General features: G+C 46.6%; 1 protein-coding gene across 1 annotated transcript in view; it reads left to right on the forward strand.

Annotated features, from left to right (window-relative positions):
• Window positions 1-27,567, forward strand: part of cdh23 (cadherin-related 23) — a 114,057-nt gene that overhangs the window by 20,714 nt on the left and 65,776 nt on the right. The window contains exons 2-14 of the mRNA XM_078199369.1: window positions 196-417; window positions 751-870; window positions 3,436-3,631; window positions 7,546-7,679; window positions 9,740-9,949; window positions 10,745-10,852; window positions 11,481-11,583; window positions 15,924-16,049; window positions 19,805-20,008; window positions 21,870-22,331; window positions 23,547-23,663; window positions 26,630-26,854; window positions 27,350-27,519. Coding sequence (XP_078055495.1) covers window positions 7,641-7,679; window positions 9,740-9,949; window positions 10,745-10,852; window positions 11,481-11,583; window positions 15,924-16,049; window positions 19,805-20,008; window positions 21,870-22,331; window positions 23,547-23,663; window positions 26,630-26,854; window positions 27,350-27,519 — 1,764 coding nt within the window. The 5' untranslated portion in view covers window positions 196-417; window positions 751-870; window positions 3,436-3,631; window positions 7,546-7,640. The remainder of the gene's footprint in view (window positions 1-195; window positions 418-750; window positions 871-3,435; window positions 3,632-7,545; window positions 7,680-9,739; window positions 9,950-10,744; window positions 10,853-11,480; window positions 11,584-15,923; window positions 16,050-19,804; window positions 20,009-21,869; window positions 22,332-23,546; window positions 23,664-26,629; window positions 26,855-27,349; window positions 27,520-27,567) is intronic.

Below are 27,567 nucleotides of genomic sequence, written 5' to 3' on the forward strand. Positions count from 1 at the left end.
TTAGATACACATTAAAAACATGGACCTCCTAACCTCACAACCACAGTTTGGCTGTTCCTATTTATAGGAACATAATTAATTCCCCAGAACATCTCTTGCACACAATGACAATCCAACTAACAATGGACATGCTGTGCCAAATAGCTTCCTGTGTTGTACAATTGTGCGATTAAGCCTGTATTCTGTTCATCGCAGGCAACGGCAACAGTACGTGTAAACATTTTGGATGAGAATGACAATCACCCGGCATTTCGGCAACCGCAGTACGAAATCACCTTGGACGAAGGGCCATCTACCTTGAATTCTTTCAACGTAACAGTGAGTGCAGCAGATCGAGACGAAGGCCCCAATGGAACTGTTACCTACGCCATCGTGGACGGGAATATCTATAACACGTTCACTGTCCACAATGTCACGGTGAGTATTGGAGTTTCCCTCGCTACCGGGAGGGGATTAGTGATGTGACTTTGTCATGGGTTGGGGAGCTGGGCTGGCAGTGAGGTGGAAGGAAAATCACTCGGGTCACCATGCAAGGTGAAATTGCGAATGTAGACATGAAGCTTTTCACAGCTGGGAGGCACTGGTCCATGCACCAGTATAATAATAAACTCTGCTTTGTGAAGAGGAGAACAAGAGTGGATGCACATTCTCTTGTCGTATTAAGAAGACTCTAAACAAAGTTTCTAAAGGTTCCTAGGTTGCCCAAAGGTCAATGTGGGTAAATGCAATCATCTCAATCTCTTGTTCCAGGGTCAGATCAGAGCAGTGAAGGAATTGGACTATGAGATAAGCCATGGCCGCTACACCCTCACCGTTACAGCCACTGACCAGTGTCCGAATCCACTCTGCCGGCTGACCTCCACTGTCACTGTAAGTACTGCTGCAAAAAGAACACAAGAACTAGGAGCAGGAGTAGGCCATCTGGCCCCTCGAGCCTGCTCCGCCATTCAATAAGATCATGGCTGATCTTTTCGTGGACTCAGCTCCACTTACCCACCCACTCCCCTTAATTCCTTTCCTCTTCAAAAATGTATCTATCCTTGCCTTAAAAACATTCAATGAGGTAGCCTCAACTGCTTCACTGGGCAGGGAATTCCACAGATTCGCAACCCTTTGTGTGAAGAAGTTCCTCCTCAACTCAGTCCTAAATCTGCTCCCCCTTATTTTGAAGCTATGCCTCCTAGTTCTAGTTTCACCCGCCAGTGGAAACAACCTCCCTGCTTCTATCTTATCTGTTCCCTTCATAAATTCTATAAGATCTCCCCTCATTCTTCTGAATTCCAGTGAGTATAAAAGGAAATGCTTTTATTGAGGCTGAAAGTGGAACCTCGATAAGACGATGCTGCTCAAAACATCCGTGTGGTCCCTGAAATTAACTTCGAGGAAAATTAGAAGTAAAGTTACTGTGAGAATCCCCTAGTCGCCACACTCCGGCACCTGTTAGGGTACACAGAGGAAGAAATTAGCATGGCCAATGCACCTAACCAGCACGTCTTTGGACTGTGGGAGGAAACCGGAGCACCCGGAGGAAACCCACGCAGACACGGGGAGAATGTGCCAACTCCACACAGACAGTGACCCGAGCCGGGAATTGAACCCGGGTCCCTGACGCTGTGAGGCAGCAGTGCTAACCACTGTGCCACCGTGAAAGATTTGCATTTCTATAATGCCTGCATGTTAGAGGGGTAAACGGAAATCATTCTGTTCTGTAGTCGACAACCGAGGCTGTGTGTTTTGTTCCATCGGTTCAAGAAGTTAATTCCCGAAATGTAATAGTCAATCTTGGGATGGGAATAGATTCCAGGTTGAGTTCCTAAAGGAACCACGTCTGTGCCTGAACAGTGGCCTCCGTTCAGTCATTGACTTCTGGTAACTTCACACTGATGATGCTCACCAACTATTATTCTGCTTAGTGGATGGGTTGACAGATGTGACCAGGGGTTTGGGAGGTGCAGATGTTATGGAGCATGTGGATTGTCACACACAGGGGGTGGGGGATTACAAAGGTACAAAAAGGTGGATGACGGAACAGATACTTTGGAATTCGATTGTCAGGTCTGAGGTCAGAACTGCAGCATGTGTGGAGCTTACGCTAAGTTAGAATCATAGAATCATATAGTGCAGAGGGAGGCCATTCAGCCCATCGGGTCTGCACCGACCACAATCCCACCCAGGCCCTACCCCCCTGCATTTACCCTAGCTCAACCCCTGACACTAAGGGGCAATTTAGCATGGCCAATCCACCTAACTCACACGTCTTTGGAATGTGGGAGGAAACAGGAGTGCTCAGAGGAAACCACACACAGAAAGGGAGAATGTATCGACTCCGTACAGACAGTGACCCAAGCAGGGAATCGAACCTGGGTCCCTGCCGCTGTGAGGCAGCAGTGCTAACCACTGTGCCACCGTGCTGCCCAAGTTGGCACGTCGCTGCACTAGGGAATAACTGTCCAAGGTTTGGGTTCTTGGGTCCCCACACTGACCATGGGAGCCATTTGGATTAAATCCACACACTAATGAATTTGTACATTTTTAAGCTGTGGTGACATTTCCAATCTGAAAATTGGTTGTTTGGTCTAACTGCAACTCCTGGAAGAGCCACACAAGAACTAGGAGCAGGAGTAGGCCATTCAGCCCCTTGAGCTTGTTTTACCATTGGATAAGGCCATGACTGATCTATTTGTGATGTAGGAGTTACTGGCTGGGCCAGAATTTATTGTCTGTCCCTAATGATCACTAAGGTGAGCTCCTTCTTGCAGCTCCAAGTGGTGTAGGTACACCCACAGCGCTGTTAGGGAGGGAGTTCCAGGTTTTTGACCCAGCGACTGCAAAGGAACGACGATATATTTTCAAGTCAAGCCAGTGAGTGGCCTGGAGAGGAACTTGCAGGTGTTCCCCATGCATCTGCTACCCTTGTCCTTCTAGGTGGTAGAGGCCGTGGGTTTGGAAGGTGCTGTTGAAGGAGCCTTGGTGAGTTACTGCAATGAATCGTGTAGATGGTACACACAGCTGCCACTGTGCATTAGTGGTGGAGGGAGTGGATGTTGAAGGAGGTGGATGGGGTGCCAATCGAGCGGGGCTGCTTTGTCTTGGATGGTGTCGAGCTTCTTGAGTGTTGTTGGAGGTGCACCTATCCAGGCAAGTGGGGAGTATTCCATCACACTCCTGACTTGTGCCTTGTAGATGGTGGACAGGTTTTTGGGAGTCAGGAGGCACATTACATATGATGCATGTTACTTGTGAGAGGCACATTTAGGTTACTAACTGTGACTAGAGTGACAGCACCTCTTCAATTGGAGTAAAATTTTATCAGATCAAATTATCCCCAGACACAAATCGAAACCGAGTTCGCTCTCGAAACAATAAATGTTTATGCAAAACATTCAAGTTGTTGGAATTAGAATGATAAATCTGTTTCTGTTTCTCCTGGTGTAGGTAAGTGTCAATGTGAATGATGTCAATGATGTAACCCCAAGATTTCTCCACACTTACGAGGGTCCGTTTGACATCACTGAGGGTCAACCAGGTCCAAGAGTGTGGACGTTCCTTGCGGAAGATGAAGATTCTGGCCCAAATGGGCAAGTAGAATATAGCATCATAGCAGGAGATCTCCTTAGTAAGTTTCAGCAAAGTAAGTTATGCACTCTATCAAACAAGGGGCCAATCAGTGATCTGCACACTCCACGGGAAATACTCACAGCTTCAATATCAAATAATTAAAGTTTGTGTTTTAAGTTTGAGGTCAAGTTGAGGCCAATGATATGAATACCTTTAAGGGGAATCTCGTTCATGAGGGAGTACATGCGGATCAAGTGAGATGAAGTGACTGAATAGTCCATGGAAACAAGGGGCAAAAGAATTCTGCACACTCATGCAAGCAGTCATGGTTTGGGCCTTTTGAATGTTCGCAAGACCCCTTATTATGTGAAGTTGATGTGGAGTTGCCGGCTTTGGACTGGGGTGGGCACAGTAAGAAGTCTCACAACACCAGGGTTAAAGTCCAAAACGTTTATTTGGTAGCACGAGCTTTCGGAGCGCTGCTCCTTCAGGAGCATAAACCGTCATAAACTGTTTATGACCAAAGGATGTCCCAAAGTCTTAAATCCCAGCCAATGAAGTACAGTCAATGCTCTAACATAGCAGCGCTCCATAAGCTCGTGCTATCAAATAAACCTGTTGGACTTTCCTGGTGTTGTGAGACTTCTTACTGTGTGAAGTTGAAGTTGATCATGGGTGGGATTTCCCCGCCATCCCCGCGGAGGATTTTCAAAGGCGGAGGTAACCTACCACTGGCAAGGTCTTCCATTCCCACCGCAGCACTCTGCGTAGCTCCCCCATCCTGCCGCTGGGGAACCCACAGCCGGGGCCCCGTGTTTGGCAGAGCCAGAATATCCTGCCAGCGGCAATGGCCAGAAGATCCCAGCCAAAGAGTTAGCAGCTGTCACGAGTGTGGAGTTAACATCCAAGTGAAAGACTTGCTCCTTCAGAGAGCTGGCATAGACCAGATGGGCCGACTGACCTCCCTCTGCGCAGTCACCGTTTCATGATTTGTATAACACCATTTATGACCAAAGGATGTCCCAAAGTATTAAATCCCAGCCAATGAAGTGCAGTCGATGCCCTAACATAGGAAGTTTGTTCCCAGCTATCTCCCACAAAGAGCAGTGTGATAATGACCAGATCGGCGGGGGGTGGTGGTTTAAGTGATGTTGATTGCAAAATAAATATTGCCCATGGACGCCAAGGGGAACCTCTCTGTTCTACTTCAGAATAGCACCGTGGAATCTTGTGCGCGACCAGTGAGGTCATTTTAACCTCTCATCTGAGAGACAGCACCTCCAACCGCGCTGCACTCTCTCAGTACTGGACAGGGAGGGTCATTCTAGATAACTGTACTCAAATGCCAGAGTGGGAATTGAACCCACAACCTTCTGACTCAAGAGGTGTGAGTGCTACCCGCTGAGCTATGGAATGCATGCAGCACCATCCAGGGCAGTGACAGTTTTTGAAAATCTCTTGAGCCTTGGAGCTATCCAAGGTCAAAGTTGATTGTCATGATGTGGAGTTGCCGGCGTTGGACTGGGGTGGGCACAGTAAGAAGTCTCACAACACCAGGTTAAAGTCCAACAGGTTTATTTGGTAGCACGAGCTTTTGGAGCGTTGTCCCTTGCCTGGGCTTGCAAAATCTCACTCACTGTCACTTTTTGAATAAACTGAAGGTCGATAAGTCCCCTGGGCCTGATGAAATGTATCCTAGGATTCTTTGGGAGGCAAGGGATGAGATTGCAGAGCCTTTGGCTTTGATCTTTGGGTCCTCGCAGTCCACGGGGATGGTGCCAGAGGACTGGAGAGTGGCGAATGTTGTTCCTCTGTTTAAGAAAGGGAATAGAAATGATTATAGACCGGTTAGTCTTACTTCAGTGGTTGGTAAATTGATGGAAAAGGTCCTTAGAGATGGGTTTTACGACCATTTCGAAAGATGCGGATTCATCCGGGATAGTCAGCACGGATTCGTGAAGGGCAAGTCGTGCCTCACAATTTTGCTAGAATTTTTTGAGGAGGTAACTAAGTGTGTTGATGAAGGTAGGGCAGTTGATGTCATATACATGGATTTTAGTAAGGCGTTTGATAAGGTCCCCCATGGTCGGCTTATGATGAAAGTGAGGAGGTGTGGGATAGAGGGAAAGTTGGCCGATTGGATAGGTAACTGGCTGTCTGATCGAAGACAGAGGATGGTGGTCGATGGAAAATTTTCGGATTGGAGGCAGGTTGCTAGCGGAGTGCCGCAGGGATCAGTGCTTGGTCCTCTGCTCTTTGTGATTTTTATTAATGACTTAGAGGAGGGGGCTGAAGGGTGGATCAGTAAATTTGCTGATGACACCAAGATTGGTGGAGTAGTGGATGAGGTGGAGGGCTGTTGTAGGCTGCAAAGAGACATAGATAGGATGCAAAGCTGGGCTGAAAAATGGCAAATGGAGTTTAACCCTGATAAATGTGAGGTGATTCATTTTGGTAGGACTAATTTAAATGTGGATTACAGGGTCAAAGGTAGGGTTCTGAAGACTGTGGAGGAACAGAGAGATCTTGGGGTTCATATCCACAGATCTCTAAAGGTTGCCACTCAAGTGGATAGAGCTGTGAAGAAGGCCTATAGTGTGTTAGCTTTTATTAACAGGGGGGGTGGAGTTTAAGAGCCATGGGGTTATGCTGCAACTGTACAGGACCTTGGTGAGACCACATTTGGAATATTGTGTGCAGTTCTGGTCACCTCACTATAAGAAGGATGTGGAAGCGCTGGAAAGAGTGCAGTGGAGATTTACCAGGATGCTGCCTGGTTTGGAGGGTAGGTCTTATGAAGAAAGGTTGAGGGAGCTAGGGCTGTTCTCTCTGGAGCGGAGGAGGCTGAGGGGAGACTTAATAGAGGTTTATAAAATGATGAAGGGGATAGATAGAGTGAACGTTCAAAGACTATTTCCTCGGGTGGATGGAGCTATTACAAGGGGGCATAACTATAGGGTTCGTGGTGGGAGATACAGGAAGGATATCAGAGGTAGGTTCTTTACGCAGAGAATGGTTGGGGTGTGGAATGGACTGCCTGCAGTGATAGTGGAGTCAGACACTTTAGGAACATTTAAGCGGTTATTGGATAGGCACATGGAGCACACCAGGATGATAGGGAGTGGGATAGCTTGATCTTGGTTTCAGATAAAGCTCAGCACAACATCGTGGTCCGAAGGGCCTGTTCTGTGCTGTACTGTTCTATGTTCTACTGTCCTGGCTGGAGGCAATAGACATCTCTTTAACCTGTGCTTAACCCTCTCTCCACTCACATTGTCTGTACCTTTAAAGACTTGATTACCTGTTAAGACTCACATTCCAACCATTATCCTTGTAATTGAGTTTGTGTCTATATATGACCTGTTTGTGAACACAGCTCCCACTCACCTGATGAAGGGGCAACGCTCCGAAAGCTCGTGCTACCAAATAAACCTGTTGGACTTTAACCTGGTGTTGTGAGACTTCTTAAAGTTGATTGTAGCAGAGAACACTCAGGCCTGTTAAAGCGAGGAGGTGTTGTCCTTGGTAACGATGTCAACCATTCTGAAGGGAATAACCAATAAAGTCTCTGCAAAGCAATTTGGAAAAGGACAGTTCCCCTTTAAGAAGAATTGAGGCTACTTTTGTAATTTAAAAAGTGCTCACAATCCTTCAGAGGACAAGTTTCCTAATCGCTACCATTTCTCGCCATACTGCTAATCTTCTGTACACACAGAGCGATTGCAAAAGATCCTGGGCAGGAAGGTTGGCAACTGATGCAATACACGAGAGTTGTACCATTCTGCAAACTGGTGGGAAAGAGAGGAAAGAAGAATGGAGAGACCAACAAAGTGTAACAAATTCTGACCAATCCAACTCCTTGCATCGCTACCACTCTGTGACGCGTCGCGTCCCGTCCCGGTGGGAATTTATACACAATGGTCTCTATATGTGGAACAAGGGGCAGACTTTCTGACCAACATTCCCTTGTTTTCTTTTGATTTATAGATGAATTCATTATTTCCCCAGTGGAAGGAGAACTTCGTGTGAGGAGAGAGGCTGAGTTAGATCGGGAGAGTGTTGCATTTTATAACTTGACCATAATGGGCAAAGACAGGGGAACGCCAGCACTGAGCAGTACGGTTAGTCCTGAACTTCTACACACTCCCAATGCCTTGTTCTGATATTAGCACGCAACACGTTCCTGTCATCAACTTTCACTTCTTGTGGATCACATATATGTTTAGACAGTGATTTCTATCGGGCAGTAACCTGCACTGGGAGGAAGTGCAGGCAGATGATTCCCCAGTCATCTGTCAGTGTTAGAAATGCAGGTTCCTGTTAGAGTAACCAGCACTAGCTTCACAGTGAACTGACAGCAGATGATGCCCATTGGAGCTTGTGTTTAAGAGCTGCCTCTTTACCCATTGGTAGAGTTACTTCTGGACAAGGAAAAACTGGAGAGAGAATGCGTAGGCCTTTTTTGGGGTGGTACAGTGGTTAGCACTGCTGCCTCACTGCGCCAGGAACCCCAGTTCCATTCCCGGCTTGGGTCACTGTCTGTGCAGAGTCTGCACATTCTCCCCGTGTCTGCGTGGGTTTCCTCCGGGTGCTCCGGTTTCCTCCCACAGCCCAAAAGACATCTTGGTTAGGTGCATCGGCCATGCTAAATTCTCCCTCCGTGTACCCGAACAGGCGCCGAAGTGTGGCGACTAGGGGGTTTTCACAGTAACTTCATTGCAGTGTGAATGTAAGCCTACTTGTGACTAATAAATAAACTTTTTATAGGATCCCTACAGTGCAGAAGGAGGCCATTTGGCCCATCGAGTCTGCATCGAAACTCTGACAGTGTATCTTATCCAGGCCCTATCCCCGTAACCCCATATATTTACCATACATACATATTTAGCTAATCCCCCAAACTACACATCTTGGGACCCTAAGGGGTAATTTAGCATGGCCAATCCACCTAACCTGCATATCTTTGCACTGTGGGAGGAAACCGGAGCACCCGGAGGAAACCCACACAGACATGGGGAAAAGGTGCAAACTCCACACAGGCAGTGACCCGAGGCCGGAATCGAACCCGGGTCCCTGGCGCTGTGAGGCAGCAGTGCTAACCACTGTGCTACCGTGCCGCCGCCTTCCGCGCTGCTACTCTCCACCAAAATAATCGTTTCTCTCTGGAGTGATCGTTATAATTGTGAAAAGGTCAGTTCTGTAACTCCAGCACAAGGGTCTGGTTCCTTTCATTGTGGCGCTGCCTCTACTTTGCTGTTTCTAACTTGTGAACTGAAACTATGGCCGACTCGCAATTGATCCCACGTGGTGCTGCCTTCAGCATTCCCCAGATAGTGACAGTCGAGGTCTTGGAGGGTGGGCTGGGTTGGGTGCCCAGGATAGGGAACTCCATTAGGTTTAGGCATTGGTGAGAATGGAGAAGGTGGAATGGCTCAGCTTGGAACAGGAATGGGTTCAGGTAACACAGGTGTTCAAAATCAAGAAGGTCTTTGATGAATAAATGAGGAGAAACTGTTTCCACGCTGGCTGAAGGGTTAGTGAGCAGAGGACATAGCAAGTTTGATTAGGGGTTTTTAAAAAAAAGGGCGGCATGGACAAGTTGGGCCAAAGGGCCTGTTTCCATGCTGTAAACCTCTATGACTATGAGTTAGTTATTGGGATCTGGAATCATAGAATCCCTACTGTGCGGAAGGAGGCCATTCGGCCTATCGAGTCCACACCAACCGCAATCCCACCCAGGCCCTATTCCCATAACCCCACATATTTACACTGCTAATCCCCTTGACACTAAGTGGCAATTTAGCACGGCCAATCCACCTAATCCGCACATAATTGGGCTGTGGGAGGAAACCGGAGCACCCGGAAGAAACCCATGCAGACACGGGGAGAACGTGCAAACTCTGCACAGCCGGTGACCCAACGTGGGAATCGAATCCAGGGCCCCTGGCGCTGTGAGGCAGCAGTGCTAACCACTGTGCCACCGTAAGGCCTGAAAAGAGCAGATTCGATAGTAACATTCTGAAAGTAGACACATGAAGTGGAGAAATTTGCAGCAACAATGGGAGAAAGAGCAGGGGGTGAGTGAGACAAATTGGATTCCACTTCCAAAGAGCTGGCAGAGGCACCAAGGCTGAATGGAGTCTTCATGGACTGTAAGGTTCTCTGATTCTATTCCATGCAGATACTGGTCGGTGTGCGTGTCTTGGATATAAACGATAATGATCCCGTGCTCCAGAACATCCCCCTGAACTGCACCATCAGTGAAAACACAGCTGTGTCCACAAGCATTGCCAGGGTTCTGGCCAGTGATATTGACAGTGGCCGCAACGCCCTCCTCACCTTTAGAATCACCACAGGCAACACGAGAAATGCCTTCTTCATCAATGAAACAGTTAAGTAATTTATTGGCTCGACTGCATGGATGTGACATGATTAATACTAACATTTAAGCAACCAGGGAACACAAAAGTTTCATTGACCCATCACCCTCTCTGCTCACTGTCCTATCTGTCTTAGTATGGCAGATAAAACTCTTTTATCCAAATGTTCAAATCCCTCCACAACCTCACCCACTCCCCATTTCAGTATCTCCTCCTGCATTCCTTTGAATTCCTTCAACGGGGAGGCGATGGTCTCATGGTATTATCACTAGACTATTAATCCAGAAACTCAGCTAATGTTCTGGGGACCCGGGTTCGAATCCCGCCACGACAAATGGTGGAATTTGAATTCAATTAAAAGAAATCTGGAATTAAAAATCTGCTGATGACCATGAAACAATTGTCGATTGTCGGAAAAACCCATCTGGTTCACTAATCTCCTTCAGGGAAGGAAATCTGCCATCCTTACCCGGTCTGGCCTACATGTGACTCCAGAGCCACAGCAATGTGGTTGACTCTCAACTGCCCTCAAGCAACTAGGAATGGGCAATAAATGCTGGCCAGCCAACAGTGCCCATGTCCCACGATTGAATTTTTAAAAAATAGCTTCATACATCGAGGCTCTCGGCCAAGGAATTCCTACAACTCTCCACCTCTCATTCCTCCACAGCTGTGTGAGTATCTGAATTGATGGGTTTTTATTCTTTGTGGGACGTGGGCATCGCTGGCTGGCCAGTATATTTATTGCCCATCCCTCATTTGAGATTCCTTGCTCATATTAATGTCTCCTGTGATTTTTGTTACAGACTGGTGTCGTCTATGTCAACAGACCATTGGATAGGGAGCAGACGGCTGAATATCGACTCAGCATCACGGTCAAAGACAACCCAGAAAACCCGAGACACGCTCGAAGAGTAATTATTTAAACACTATCTCACACACTGTTTGCGACTAATAATGACATCATCATCTTAGCATTTCGAGATTCAGTGAGAATGATCATTTTTTAAATTATAATTTCACTGTGATGTATGTGTTTATTAGTAATGTTTAAATGGAATTGTAAAATGATATAGCGCAGGAATTTAGCATATAAGGAGCAGGCATAGACCACACCATTTAATAAATTCATAGAATCATAGAAACCCTACAGTGCAGAAGGAGGCCATTTGGCCCATCGAGTCTGCACCAACCACAATCCCACCCAGGCCCTATCCCCGCAACTCCACATATTTGCCCCATTAATCCCTCTAACCTACGCTAAATAGCAATTTAGCACGGCCAATGCACCTAACCCACACATCTTTGGACTGTGGGAGGAAACCGGAGCACCCAGAGGAACCCCACACAGACACGGGGAGAAACTCCACACGGACAGTGACCCAAGCCGCGAATTGAACCCGGGTCCCTGGCGCTGTGAGGCAGCAGTGCTAACCCACTGTGCCACCATGCCGCCCAATATTGACTGATCCTCGGCCTAATCTTCACAATCTCTCCACTTTCGTGCATTACAGCTTCAGAATACTGTCTCTGTCTCACCAGGATTCTGCCTTACTGACTGTCTCAATCTCGGATGAGAATGATAACAGGCCTGTGTTTACACAGAGGACATATCAAGCTGAAATTCTGGAGAATCCAGACCCAGGTAGGTCTATCCTTACAAATAAAGTGTGTGTGTGGAACTGGACAGAATCTTCACAGGAAACTTCCTCAGGTAAAAGTGCCTTCCCGACTGCGTTGTTGAAAACCCACTTCACCTGTTGGTATATCGTGCTTTCCGCTCTGCTGGCTCCAATCAGTTTTTGAATTTTGAGCAGTGTGGATGATGGAGAATGCCGGACACATTAACCTGATTCCCAAAACCTCCCGCCGACTCCATTTTGTCAGCAAGTTTCCAACCATCCTGTCGACAGCCAGGGATTCCCAGGGCTTTGTGTGGAGAATCCAGCACTCTGGGGAGAGATTACATAAATCAGGCGTGCATTCCGGGGAACACTGCCACCTGGAAGTTCCCGTCCGAGCCACTCGCCATCCTGACTTAGAAACATATCGACGTTCCTTCACTGTCGCTGGGTCAAAATCCCGGGAAATCCCTCTGTAACAGCATGGAGGGTGTGCCTACATCACATGGATTGCAGCGGTTCAAGAAGGCAGCTTAGGGAGGGCAATAAATGGCTGGCCTAGCCAGCGATGCCCACATCCCATGAATGAATTTTTTAAAACATTCCCTGAATTGTGGAAAGTTAAGAGCTAATTCGATTGAGAAAAAGAACACCGTGCATTTGTGTAGCATAATGTCACACCGTACAGAAGAGGCCATCGAATCTGCACTGATAAAACTACCCTAAATCTACATGAATCCCACTTTCCAGCACATGCCCTTGAATGTTCTGACATTTCAAGTGCTCATCCATGTACTTTTTAAAGGTTGTGAGGTTTCCCCCCTCTATTACCCTCCCAGGCAACGCAATCCAGACTCCCCCCACCCTCTGGGTAAAAATAGATTTCCTCAAATGCCCTCTAAACCTCCTGCCCCTCACCTTAACATTATGCCCCCTTGTTAGTTACTGACCCTTCAACTAAGGGGGACAGCTGCTCCCCATCCATCCTGTCCATACCCCTAATAGTCTTATACACCTCAATCAGATCCCCCCTCAGCCTTCTCTTCTTGAACGAAAACAACCCCAGCCTCTCTTCATAGCTCAAATATTCCATTCCAGGCAGCATCCTGGTGAATCTCCTCCGCACCCCCCCCCAGTGCAATCACATCCTTCCTATGGTGAGGTGACCAGAACAGCGCCCACTACTCCAGCTGTGGCCTAACCAAAGATTTGTACAGCTCCAACAGAACTTCCCTGCTCTTGTAATCTGTGCCACGTTTGATAAATGTAAGTGTCCCATTAGCCACCCTACTAACCTGTCCTGCCACCCTCAGGGATCTGTGGACAGGCTCCCCCAGGTCCCTCTGTTCCTCCGAGCTTCCCCCTGTCCTGCCATTCATATCCTTCACAATGTCAGATCTCCCAAAGTGCTTTGCAGATGGTGCAACTCTTTTTAAATGTCGATGTTGTTCCTGTCTCAATCTGGGATTGAGGTTTTAAGGATTTTAAAAAGGAATTACCTGGGTAGGTAGAAACACTTTCCACTTTTAGAGGGAGCAGAGTCTTAAACTTAACGGGAGACCATTCGGGGGGAGAATTTAGATATATATCATCATACAAATTGTGGAAGAAGTTTGGAACTCTCTCCCACGAATGATCCCAGTTCAAATCTTCATTTAAGTTAAAGTTGAAGTTTATTTGTTAGTGTCACAAGTAGGCTTACATTAACACTGCAATGAAGTTACTGTGAAAATCCCCCAGTCAACACACTCCGGCGCCTGTTCGGGTACACTGAGGGAGAATTTAGCCTGGCCAATGCACCCCAACCAGCATGTCTTTCGGACGGTGGGGGGAAACCGGAGCACCTGGAGGAAACCCACGCAGACACGGGGAGAATGTGCAAACTCTGCACAGACAGTGACCCGAGGCCAGGAATCGAACCCGGGTCCCTGGCACTGTGAGGCTGCAGTGCTAACCACTGTGCCGCCGTGCTGCCCTCAGTCTGAGATCCATTGATTCTGGTGGGTCAAGGAATATGGAGCTAAGGGAGATTAGTGGAGTTAGGATTCAGATCAAACCAGGTTTCACAATGTTGGAACAGGCAAAATTGTATAGGCTGAATGGCCTCCTCCTCTTGCCATTGTCCCAACTCCCAGGCAGAAACCAGCCAAAGTTTCATCTCCGCCAGAGAGTTACTTGAAAGACTTGTATTTATATGGCAGCTTGTGTTCGGGGGGTCTGAAACCATTTCACAGAACAGCAGAGCACTCTTTTTAAAAGTGTAGTCGCTCTTGTAATGTGGGAAATGCGGCAGCTAATGTGTGCACAGCAAGATCCCACAGACACCAATGTGATAACAAAGAGAATGGGAGCAAGACTAGATCATCTGGCATATCAAGCCTGCTTGACCAATCATGGCAGATCTTAGACTCAGCTCCACTTTCCCACACACTCCCAATATTCCTTGCTTCCCTGAAAAACAAAAAAATCTATCTACCCTGTCTTAAATATATTCAGCAATGCAGCACTGATGGGGCAGAGAATTCCAAAGATTCACAATCCTTTGAGTGAAGAAATTTGTCCTCACCTCAGTCAAAGAACAAAGAACAGCACAGGAACAGGCCCTTCGGCCCTCCAAGTTTCCACCAATCACATTGTCCAATCTAGGCCAACCGTCTGTATCCCTCTATTCCCCGTCTGTTCATGTGTCGATCCAGATAAGCCCTAAATGTCGCTAACGTGTCTGCCTCAACCACCTCACTTTGCAGTGCATTCCAGGCCCCCACCACCCTCTGTGTAAAAAAAACTTCCCCCGCACATCTCCACTGAACCTTTCCCCCCTACCTTGAACTTGTGCCCCCTTGTAATGGTCATTTCTGCCCTGGGAAGAAACTTCCAACTGTTCACCCTGTCTATGCCCCTCATCATTTTATAAACTTCTATCAGGTCGCTCCTCAGCCTTCGTCTTTCCAGGGAGAACAATCCCAGCTTATTCAATCTCTCCTCATAGCTAATACCCTCCATACCAGGCAACGCCCTGGTAAACCTTTTCTATACTCTCTCCAAGGCCTCCACATCCTTCTGGTGGTGGTGTCCAGAATTGGACAGTCTTAAATGATTAGCCCTTATACTGAGACTGTGCACCCATAGATTCCCCAACCAGTGGAAACAATCTCTCAGCATCCACCGTATCAAACCCCTTAAGAATTTTATTGGCTTCAATGAGATCGCCTCTCATTTTTTTAAACTCCAGAGAATATAAACCCAATTTACTCAGCCTCTCATCCTGGGACAACCCCCTCATCCCGGAGACCAAGTTAGTGACCCTTTGTTGTACCACCTCCAGTTCCAATATATCCTTTCTTAAATGTGGAGACCAAAACAGCACAGATAATTGTTGCCAGTGGTATTGGTTTAGCTGGTTAATATTAGAGTCATGAAGGTTTACAGCATGGAAACAGGCCCTTTGGCCCAACTTGTCCATGCTGCCCCTTTGTTTTTAACTAGCAGACTGGGGAGAACGCTGTATCTCTTCAGGATTGGACCATGCCATCTCACGAGTCCCCATGAGACAGGAGCTCAGTTTAATACCTACCTCATCCGAAAGATAGAACCCCCAATGGTGCAGCCAACAAATAGGAGAATTGTAGCAATCTCAATTCTGTTTTGAAGAGCAGAGAAGAGCTGACCCAACAGTAATTCATCAACCAGCGTCCAAAGGGATGAGCTGCCCCTCAGCACTGCACTCAGCGATGGCCAGTTGTGCCTGTTCTCAAGTTTCTGGAGTGGTATATTTTAACTCGGGTGACCCACTGAGCCATGGCTGAACGTGGAGTCAGAATGATTGTCCATCTCAAAGTTAAAGTTTACTTATGAGTCACAAGGAAGGCTTACATTAACACTGCAATGAAGTTACTGTGAAATTCCCCTAGTCGCCACACTCCGGCGCCTGTTCGGGTCAATGCACCTAAGCAGCACGTCTTTCAGACTGTGGGAGGAAACCGGAGCACCCGGAGGAAACCCACGCAGACACGGGGAGAATGTGCAGACTCCACGCAGACAGTGACCCAAGCGGAGAATCGAACCCAGGTCCCTGGCGCTGTGAGGCAGCAATGCTAACCACCGTGCCACCGTGTCGCCCCCTCATGAAGGGAAATCAATGAAAGTGGACAAGTTCAACAAGGGGAAGCTTAACCCATGAATCTCCATCCTGAAGCTTATTGGTCACAAATAGACTTACATTAACATTGCAATGAAGTTACTGTGAAAATCCTACTCGCCTGTACTGTGATTTCAGAGACGTCATTCATCACCTATATCTTAACTGTTTAAATGTGTCACTTGCAGAAACCAAAGCATTTTACCCTCGCTGTTTAATTTCTAGGCACACAAATAACTGTGATAAATGGGCCCATTTTAGCATTCGATAATGACGAAGGATCAAACGCTGTGGTCACTTACCGATTGCAGGGCAACAGGACTGAATTCTTCATTGCAGACAGGAATACTGGTGAGTTATCCTCCTCCTGTCACACACAGTGACAGTGAGAAAGAAAGACCTTTATTCCATCGCCTTAGCACATCCTGCAGAAACATCCTCCAGCTTTTCACAATCATCTTGATGCCCACAGTGAACAGATGTTGCTGTCAGCTTGCTTTTGAACAGCAATGTGATGAATGGCCAGACAGTCTCTTTTAGGCGGTATTTGAAGGAAATTGCTTCGGACACCATGAAGGAGGCTTTGATGCCTTGAGTATATTAACAGCAAATCATGGAATCCCTGCAGTGCAGAAAGAGGCCATTCAGCCCATTGAGCCTGCACTGACCACAATCCTACCCAGGTCCTGTCCCCGTAACCCCATGTCCCTACTAGTCTCCATGACACTAAGGGGCAATTTAACATGGCCAATGCACCTAACCCGCACATCTTTGGGGTGTGGGAGGAAACCGGGGCACCCGGAGGAAACCCACGCAGACACAGGGAGAACGTGCAAACTCCGCACAGACAGTGACCCGAGGCCGGAATTGAACCCTGGTTCCTTGCACTGTGAGGCAGCAGTGCTAACCACTGTGCCACCGTACCGCTCATAATCTTTACTAACTACTCATAACTATATACATATATACAGTAGAGAGTATGGATACAGAGCTGACTTTGTTGAATCATAGAGTGCAGAGGAGGCCCTTCAGCCCATCGAGTCCTAGCTCTTTGCATCTCTGTCCATCTCTAGACTAACCCGAGCTCTGGGTGATGTGCCTACTTAACTCATGGTGTGGGCAGTACCGTACTCAGTCCCACATTGACCCTCCATGTGCCAGACCCTTGTACTATAGCATTGATTGAGGGACAGCCAGACAGTGTGGTCCAGGGACGAATACCCGTGCAAAAGATGGCACATCCATCAGTTCAGGTCAAGGATAATGAAAGTAATGGGGGGAAAGATGGAAAATAGCTAACTCATGATCAGTTTTACTCTCTCAGAAGATCTATCCTCTTGAATTCACTCTGTTTGTGGTGGAAATTCCACTCCTTGATATGTCAGCACATAACACACCCGGGATGAGCTACGGTTGAGGGGTTATGAGACGTGGGATGGACCATTTGATCCGACCCAAAGTTTGGAAAATACCTCATCTAAAATTCTACGATTCCCTAAATGGATTTCTGTGCCGCATACTTTTTAAAAATTGATTAGTGTCACGAATAGGCGTACATTAACACTGCAATGAAGTTACTGTGAAAATCCCCCCCAGTCGCCACACTCCGGCGCCTGTTCGGGTGCACTGAGGGAGAATCGGCCAATGCGCCAAACCAGCACATCCTTCGAACAGTGGGAGGAAACCGGAGCACCCGGAGGAAACCCACGCAGACATGGGGAGAATGTGCAGACTCCACACAGACGAGCCGGGCATCGAGCCTGGGTCCCTGGTGCTGTGAGGCAGCAATGCTAACCACTGTGCCGCCCCCAACAGGAAACTGAATTCCATTTTCCACATGATATGGAATCATTTAATAACAGAGCTAAAACCTGCAGTGGGTTTGAACCTCGTTGGGAACATATCCATTGGATAAAAATAAAATACTCAGGATGCGAAAGATCTGAAATAAAAACTAAAAATGCTGGAAAAACCTCAGCCAATCCGGCAGCACCTGTGGAGAGAGAAGCAAAGTTAACCTTTAAAGTCCAAAATGACTTTTCTTTAAAACTTCCCCATTGTTCCAGTGCTGAACCCGAACCCCCAAGGTATATTATGAAATCAGATTAGACCCCAATAAATGTTTTATCTTTGGCATAAATGTGAGGATAGGATGCTTCACTCCAAGTATGATTCTAATGGCAAATTAGGGATCTTTTATCAAAACAAACTTTGGTTAACAAAACAGTTTAACTACAACAAATGAATTAGCTCAACCTGTAACGGTTGAACAATACTTAAAACGAACGGAAGCAATTCTAAATTTCTAATTTATCACTATTTCAGTTCCAATTTCTTTTCTTATTCATTCGTGGGACGTGGGCATTGCTGGCTGGGCCAGCATTTATTGCCCATCTCGATGGGCTTTTACAACAATTGCCGATGGTTCCATGGTCAACATTAGACTTTTAATTCCAGATTTTTACTCAATTCAAATTTCACCCTCTGCCATGGTGGGATTCGAACCCGGGTCCACAGACCATTACCCTGGTTCTCTGGATTACTAGTCCAGCAACAATACCACTATGCCACTGCCTCAATTTTTTAAAAATTCATTCGTAGGATATGGGCGTTGCTGGCTGGCCAGCATTTAGAATCATAGAATCATAGAAATGATTTATTTATTTATTTATTCCCCCTAGTTGCCCTTGGAGGGCAGTTGAGAGTCAACCACATTGCTGTGGTTCTGGAGTCAGATGTAGGCCAGACTGGGTAAGGACGGCAGATTTCCTTCCCTAAAGGGACATTAATGAACCAGATGGGTTTCTCCAACAATCGACAATGGTTTCATGGTCATCAGAAGATTCTTAATTCCAGATTTTTAAAAATTGAATTCAAATTCCACCATCTGCCGTGGCGGGATTCGAACCCGGGTCCCCAGAACATTAGCTGAGTTTCTGGATTAATAGTCTAGCAATAATACCAGTAGGCCATCACCTCCTTTATATTTCTCTTATAGACTTAAAATACACTTTAAATGTAGTTAGCAATTACAGATACACTTGTTCTGACTTGGGTAACAGCCATGAAGGTTCCAAAGAGACTTTGCAGAGCGCGAGAGAACTGCTTATAGTCTATCATTTAACAGCTCCCTCCAGCAACTGAACACAGAACACTGTTTATCTCGGCTATAAACCCAACTCCACCTATTAACTACGTCACATGACCCTGTATACCTAACTCGCCTTCCATTCCTTCAACTTAAAAGAAACACCCCAGGGATCATTTCTCTTTAATAAACAAAATGCAATTCGCTTAATTCTAAGTAAACACTGCAGGGCTAAAATGAATAATGATCCTGCTTTCCAGCATCTGCTGCGTTGCCCCCAAACATACCAACTGCTTTGAGGGAAAAAAAAACCCAACTTTAAACATTCTCCGGAAACATAAAATATGTCAATAACACAGTATCAGCACATCATTGGACGTTAAGCTCAGGACCCCAGCTATTGGGTCCTTCCGGCATTTACTATACCGTGTGGGTGATGCAACAAAAATATTGCATCAAAAAACGGAAATGGTTAAATTTGATTAGTTTTCCCATAATAAAAGATCAAGACTGTCCAGTGACGAGGAATCGCCAGGGGTGAGAATTGAGAAGAGTTTAAAAAGGAACCTTATCCTTGAAATGCGTGTAATGAAAAGTTGAGCAACAACACCAAGCTACGGAACAAATCTAGAGCTGTTGGCCAGCTGGACGCAGCTACAAGCTGATGAAAGGCAAGTTGAGGACTGATCAGAGTAAGCATTTTTTTTCTGAGAAGAAATAAGAAATTCTTCGAATGCCAAAACATTCTTTAGTTCAAAAGGTAGGACTTTAGAGAAACATTAAGTAGAGGAAGAATCAGCTGGAGCATTTATACTTGTCTTTTTGAGGAAATAGCTAAGTTGGCATAACATTTTCCAATTAAAGGAATTCCTTCAGTGCATTTTTGGAAGTAAAATGGATTTATGTTTTTGCTTCCAGGATTCGCTCAGATATCCGGCAGCTATCTTCTCTCTCACCAATGATGTGATCGTTTTAATTAATGCTTTTGCTGACTTCTGCCTTCTTAAACGTTTTCCAGGGATTGTTTCTGTGGCGCCAGGAAAAAGCATCGACAGGGAGTCGTTACCCAGTGCAAGCCTAGAGTTCACCTTGATAGCAGAAGATATTGGCCGACTGAAGAGTGTGGCTGGGCTTGTAGTAACAGTCTTGGATCAAAATGACAACGTGCCGGTCTTCAGCCCTCCTTCGATGACAGTCCACGTTTGGGAAAACAGCCCCTCAGGTGAAATAAGTTATTAGAGGGTCATAAAGGTCAATGATCTGTTAACTCCTGTTCTGAGGCTGGCTGATTGATAAATGTCCGATAACTTAGCAGCAACAGTTTGGCGAGCCTGAAATTGTCCACATTGAGTGTGTACTAAACTGGGACAAACAATACATAGAACCATAGAATCCTTACAGTGCAGAAGGAGGCCATTCGGCCCATCGAGTCTGCATCGACCCATACCCAGGTTTACCCCGTAACACCACACATTTATTCCGCTAATCCCCTTAACCTATATATCTTGGGATACTAAGGGACAATTTAGCATGGCTAATCCACCTAACCTGCACATCTTGGCACACCAGGGGGCAATTTACCATGGCTAATCCACCTAACCTGCACATCTTGGGACAGTAAGGGGCAATTTACCATGGCCAATCCACCTAACCTGCACATCTTGGGAGAGTAAGGGGCAATTTAACATGTCCAATCCACCTAATTGGAGAGTGGGAGGAAACTGCAGCACCCGGAGGAAACCCACGCAGACACGGGGAGAATGTGCAGACTCCACACAGACAGAGACCCAAGCCAGGAATCGAACCCGGGTCCTTGGCGCTGTGAGAGTCACATGTAGGCCAGACCAGGTAAGGACGGCAGATTTCCTTCCCTAAAGGACATTAAGAACATAAGAACATAAGAAATAGGAGCAGGAGTAGGCCATCTAGCCCCTCAAGCCTGCTCCGCCATTCAATAAGATCATGGCTGATCTGATAGTGGGTTCAGTACCACTTACCTGCCCGCTCCCCATAACCCTTAATTGTTAAAAATCTATTTATCTGTGACTTAAACACATTTAACGAGGTAGCCTCTACTGCTTCATTGGGCAGAGAATTCCAAAAATTCACTACCCTCTGGGAGAAGAAGTTCCTCCTCAACTCTGTTCTAAATTGACTCCCCCGTATTTTGAGGCTATGTCCCCTAGTTCTTGTTTCCATCGTAAGTGGAAATAACCTCACTGCTCCTACCCCGTCGAGCCCCTTCATTATCTTATATGTCTCTATAAGATCTCCCCTCAACCTTCTAAACTCCAATGAGTACAGGCCCAGTCCACTCAATCTCTTCTCATAAGCTAACCCCCTCATCTCTGGAATCAACCTGGTGAACCTTCTCTGTACCCCCTCCCAAGCTAATATATCCCTTCTTAAATAAGGGGACCAAAATTGTACACAGTACTCTAGGTGCGGCCTCACTAGTACCCTGTACAGTTGCAGCAAGACCTCCCTGCTTTTATACTCCATCCCTCTCGCGATAAAGGCCAACATTCCATTTGCCTTCTTGATCACCTGCTGCACCTGCAAACTGAGTTTTTGCGATTCATGCACAAGGACCCCCAGGTCCTCTGCACAGTAGCATGTTGTAATTTTTCACCGTTTAGATAATAGTCCATTTTACTATTATTCCTTCCAAAGTGGATAACCTCACACTCACGAACGTTATACTCCATCTGCCAGATCCTTGCCCATTCACTTAGCCTATCCAAATCTCTCTGCAGACTCTCTGTGTCCTCCATGCAATTAGTGAACCAGATGGGTTTTTCTGACAATCGACAATGGTTTCATGGTCATCAGTAGATTCTTAATTCCAGGTTTTTTTTATTGAATTCAAATTCCACCATCAGCCGTGGCGGGATTCGAACCCGGGTCTCCAGAACATTAGTTGAGTCCCTGGATTAGTAGTCTAGCGATAATACCACTCGGCCATCGCCTCCCCTCGTTTGCATAAAAATCCAAACACAAAGCGCCCACTCAATCCGAAAGAACCTTCCTACTTTCCTTAGCCTGAAGAGGATTGATGGTTGCTGTGTTTTCTTGTGTTGTAGGCTTCAGTGTTGGGCAGGTGAGAGCCACGGACGCAGATGTTGGTGTGAACCAACAGCTGAGGTATCGGATAGAGGGAGGCTCCCAGGATAAGTTTATCATTGACCCTCGCAGGGGAATTATCAAAGTGGCCAATGGCGTAACAGTAGACCGAGAGGAAAGGGGCTCCTACACACTCGTCGTCATAGCGATGGATCGTGGTACCCCATCATTGTCAGCCAGTGCCACGGTGAATGTTGTCATTGATGACATTAATGATTGCCGCCCCGAGTTCACCAACCCTGTCCAGACTGTGAGCGTCAGCGAGTCGGTGACCATTGGTGCCGTCATTGCCAACATTACCGCGACAGACCGGGACCTGCGACCCCAGCTGGAGTATTACATCATCGAGCTTGTTGCTAAGGATGACACTGATGTAGAGGTACAGGAACAGCAAAGGGCCTTTGACATCAATTTTCAAACAGGTAAGCTTGACGAGGGACAGGAATGGAAAGTGCTGGAAATACTCCTGGTCTGGCAGTCCTGAAGAACGATCCATGCCCTGAAACGTCAACTCTGGACAGAATTCTCCAGTCCATCCCGCGGGTGGGATCTTCCTGACCCGCCAAAATTGACCCCCGCCGCGGGTTCACTGACGGCAGCACCGGACAAGGAACCTAAATCGCCATCAACTTCGGCTGGACCAGGAGAGCCTGTTGGCGGCTGCTGGCGAGGCATTTCTGCCTTCGGAAAACCACCAAGGGGGGGGGGGGGGGAGAGGCGGGTAGGGTTCGAATGCTGGAGAATTGCGCCCTCTGTTTCTCTCCCCATTGATGCTGCCTGACCTGCTGAGTATTTCCAGATTTCCTATTGCTATTTCAGAATTCCAGCAAATTTGCTTAACGCTTTTACAATCATAGAATAGAATCATAGAATCCCTACAGTGCAGAAAGAGGCCATTCGGCCCATCAAGTCTGCACCGACCACAATCCCACCCAGGCCCTGTTCCCGTAACCCCATGCATTTACCCTAACACTGAGGAGCAATTTATCATGGTCAGTCAACCTAACCTGAACATCTTGGGTGTGTGGGAGGAAACCGGAGCACTCGGAGGAAACCCACTCAGACACGGGGAGAATGTACAAACTCCGCACAGACAGTGACCCAAGCCGGGAATCGAACCCGGGTCCCTGGCGCTGCGAGGCAGCAGTGCTAACCACTGCGCCACCGTGCAGCCCCGAAGGACATTGGACATTGTATTTTTAAAAATACATCACCCCATGAAAGAGAAGATGTGTGGGTTAGGTTGATTGGTCATGCTAAATTGACCCCAGTGTCAGGGGGAAAAGCTAGGGCAAATACATGGGACCTGGGTGGGATTGTGGTCGGTGCAGACTCGATGGGCTGAGTGGCCTCCTTCTTCACTGTCGGGATTCTATGATTCTAAGATAAGCAAACCAGTACAGAAATAATGAGAGAGAGAGAGCGAGAGAGAATCGGCTGCTCCTCGAAGCTGAGACGACTGTTGATCACAAAGAGGGTTTTGATCTAATGATCTGGATCAGTTGTCACAATGAAGGACATCCCTCCCAAGGAAGGAAAGGATAAGTTACTGTGCGCCCATTCACTGGTTATAGACTGCACTCGAGGCACGGTGAACATCTATCCCATTAACAATGCTTGTTTTTGTTTTTATCCAGGCGCTGTGTTTGTAAGAGCCCCTTTGAACAGGGAGTTGGTAGCTACCTACGAGCTGACTATATCAGTGCACGACAATGCCAGTGATGTAATCAACCATTCTGTCAGTGTTCCCAATGGTAAGATTTTCTCACTCGGTTTGCATGTTGTCAGTGCCGAGCAGCGCAGTTGACGTAGGAATTGACGTCTCTTTATTCCTGCCCAGTTTTTTGTCCAGCTTTCCTCAGGAAGTGAAATGCTTTGAAAATTAGCTTTTGGAATAAATCTTTTGAGTTCAAAGAATAGGGAAGGGCCACTAAATTGGAGTCTGGCATGAGGGTGGAGGGTTGTTGTCCTGTGATGAAATCCTGAGTAAATTATATCTACGTTCTCTGGAATTTAGGAGAACGAGTCATAGTCATCGAGGTTTACAGCATGGAAACAGGCCCTTCAGCCCAACTTGTCCATGCCGCCCAGTTTTTACCACTAAGCTCATCCCAATTGCCTGCATTTGGCCCATATCCCTCTATACCCGTCTTACCCATGTAACTGTCTAAATGCTTTTTAAAAGACAAAATTGTACCCGCCTTTACTACTACCTCTGGCAGCTTGTTCCAGATGTGGAGATGCCGGCGTTGGACTGGGGTGGGCACAGTAAGAAGTCGCACAACACCAGGTTAAAGTCCAACAGGTTTATTTGCTACCAAATAAACCTGTTGGACTTTAACCTGGTGTTGTGAGACTTCTTACAATTCATTCCAAAACCATAATGAGAGATGATCTCATTGAAACAGTTAAGATTCCGAAGAAGTTTGACAGGTTAGATGCTGAGAGGTTTGTTCGCTTGGGCTGGGGAATCTCGGGGAATCAAGGAATATGAGTGGGAGGAAGGTGGAGTTGAAGCCCCAGATCAATCATGATGGTATGATTGCAAAGAGCTGCCTTGGAGTGCTGAGTGCTCTCCTTCTGCTAGTCACCGAGGAGGAAGTGAGGCATTCTTGTCATAGAATCCCTACAGTGCACAAGGAGGCCATTTGGCCCATTGAGTCTGCACCGACCAGTATCCCACCCAGGCCCTATCCCCATAACCCCATGCATTCACCTTGCTAATCCCCTGACACAAAGGGGCAATTTAGCATGGCCAATCAACCTAACCCGCACATCTTTGGAGTGTGGGAGGGACCCGGAGGAAACCCACGCAGACACGGGGAGAACATGCAGACTCCACACAGACAGTGACCCAAGGCTGGAATTGAACCCAGGTCCATGGCGCTGTGTGGCAGAAATGGTAACCACTGTGCCACCGTGCTGCCCTCGATGGTTTTATTGAGCTGTTGTGCTATCAGGAAGATAGAGTTAGAACTATCTGTTAGCTGTTAGATGAGAGACAATGAACAATATTGATAGTAAATCCTTTTCAAGGGTGTTTGAGGGTAGATGTTGAAGTAATCCTGGAGCAACACTGAAGCTGCTGAAGCAAGGTCCAATGAGATTGATTGAATCAGCTTGTATACCAACAGCTGTTTAGATGTTTAATTCCATTCCAATTTAACTTGCTTATGCTGGTTTGTAATTTCCTCAATACTCACAATAAACATTTGAACAAGGTTCCCTCTCGTCTCTTGAATAACACGGAACCAAATCTAATATGTTTAAGATGTGAGGGAAGGAATCAGATAAGGGAAGGCAATGGCCTAGTGGTGTTAACATTAGATTATTAATCCCGAATCTCAGCTAATGTTCTGGGGACCCGGGTTCGAATCCCGCCACGGCAGATGGTGGAATTTGAATTCAATTTTAAAAATCTGGAATTAAGAATCTACTGATAACCGTGAAACCATTGTCGATTGTCGGAAAAACACATCTGGTTCACTAATGTCCTTTAGGGAAGGAAGTCTGCCATCTTTACCCGGTCTGGCCTACACGTGACTCCAGAGCCACAGCAATGTGGTTGACTCTCAACTGCCGTCCAAGGACAACTAGGGATGGGCAATAAAAGCTGGCCCAGCCAGCGACACCCATGTCCCACTGAAGGAATTTTTTAAAAATCCTACAACAATCTCAGGACTGGTACCCAACAACTAAGTGACTGAATTAACAGGGAGAACGGTTGCATCTTAAAAGAAGGTGAGTTTACAGAAGCATATAAAATGGTGGAGGCTATCAGAAAGATACATTGGAACTGTGTCATCACAAGGGGACGAAAGGGCACGAACTCCAACTAGTACAAGGCAAATGTAGGATTAAAATCAGGAAATTCTGATTTTTCTTATTTTATAGAATGTGGAGGTCACTGGTAAGGACAGTATTTATTGCCCATCCCTAATTGCTCTTTAACTGAGTGACTTACTCAGTCGTTTCAGAGGGCAGTTAACAGTCAACCACATTGTTGTGGATCTGGAGTCACATGTAGGCCAGACCGGATAGTGACGGCAGATTTCCTTCCCTCAAGGACATGAGTGAACCAGATGGGTTTTTGACTGATGATAGTCGATCATGGGTCATTATTACTGAGACTAGCTTTTCAATTCCAGATTTATTAATTGAATTTAAATTCCACCATGGTGGTATTTGAACCCAGAGGATTAGCCTGGGGCCTCTGGATAACCAGTCCAGTGACGTGATCATGAAGCCATCAATAGTGCAATCAATAATAAAATGATGTGGAGATGCCGGCATTGGACTGGGGTGGGCACAGTAAGAAGTCTCACAGACCAAATTAAAAACCAGGTGACTCACCTGATGAAGGAGCAGCACTCGTGATTCCAAATAAACCTATTGGACTTTAACCTGGTGTTGTAAGACATCTTACAATAATAAAATGGACTGTCAGTGAGGATTGCAGAGCGGATAACCCTGTGATTATTTAAGGACAATATGTCAGTTCAATGCAGTGCAAGACGAATTTACAACTGATGTCAAGACGGTCATCACAAAGTTTAACTATGAGGGGGTGGGGTGGTACAGTCCACACAGGGGAATGGGAATATCAGAAATAGAAGCGAGAGTAAGCAATATGGGGCTTACTCCATCATTTAGTAAGATCATGGCTGGTCCATCTCGATGCCACTCTATTAAATCCATCTATTTCTTTGGCCTATTTCAGCAAAGCTAACTGTAAATGTCCTGGATGTGAATGACAATCCTCCCCGGTTCAGGCCGTTCGGGGTGAATATTTTCACGGAGAGGATTCTGGAAGGAGCAACGGCTGGGACAACATTGCTCTCTGTATCGGCCGTAGATCCCGATAAAGGCCCCAATGGACTGATCAACTACGAACTTCTGAATCTCCCCCTTGGGGACTACATCAGACTGGAGGATCCTGCAGCAGGTGAACGTTGGGGAGAAAATACTCTGTTAATCTTAGGTCCCGAGTAGATCACAATACACTTCCCATCATTGAACCTCATCTGTTGCAGTTTGCCCAACTCACTTAATCTATCAAGGTCCCTCTGCAGTTTTCTCCCATCTATGCCATTCACTAGCTTGCTGCCTTTGAAATTTGGTGTTCTTGTGTCTGTTGTGATGAGTGCAAAATGAAAAACTTTAGCAGCATGTGTATTTTCCAGAAATACTTAACTTGGTGTCCTCAACAAATTGGATATACAAAATGCAGCATTATTTGCAGTGACTGTGTCAATGTTTATGGGGATTCAGCACAGAAATAGTTTGAAAACTTGTGGTTTGAGCCCCAAATGGGGATTGATGCATTGCAGAGCTGATATCATCTGAGCAATTATCTTTTTAATACTCTCCACTACCCATCTTCCCTTCCCCCTCAACTCACCCGCCCCATTTCCATTCCCATTCCCACTTCTCCTGGCAGGGAAGATAGTTGCGAGCAGGACGGTGGATTACGAAGAGGTGCAGTGGCTAAATTTCACGGTGCGGGCCGTGGATCATGGATCACCGCCTCGATCTGTAGAGGTTCCGGTTTATTTACAGATTGTGGACGTCAATGACAACAATCCTGTCTTTGTGGAGTCTTCCTACCAGGTAATTGTGTCATCCCTGTAAGCCCCATGTAACCAGGGGCGGCACGGT

The sequence above is a fragment of the Mustelus asterias genome, chromosome 28 (genome assembly GCF_964213995.1).
Source record: "Mustelus asterias chromosome 28, sMusAst1.hap1.1, whole genome shotgun sequence".
Lineage (NCBI taxonomy): Eukaryota > Metazoa > Chordata > Chondrichthyes > Carcharhiniformes > Triakidae > Mustelus > Mustelus asterias.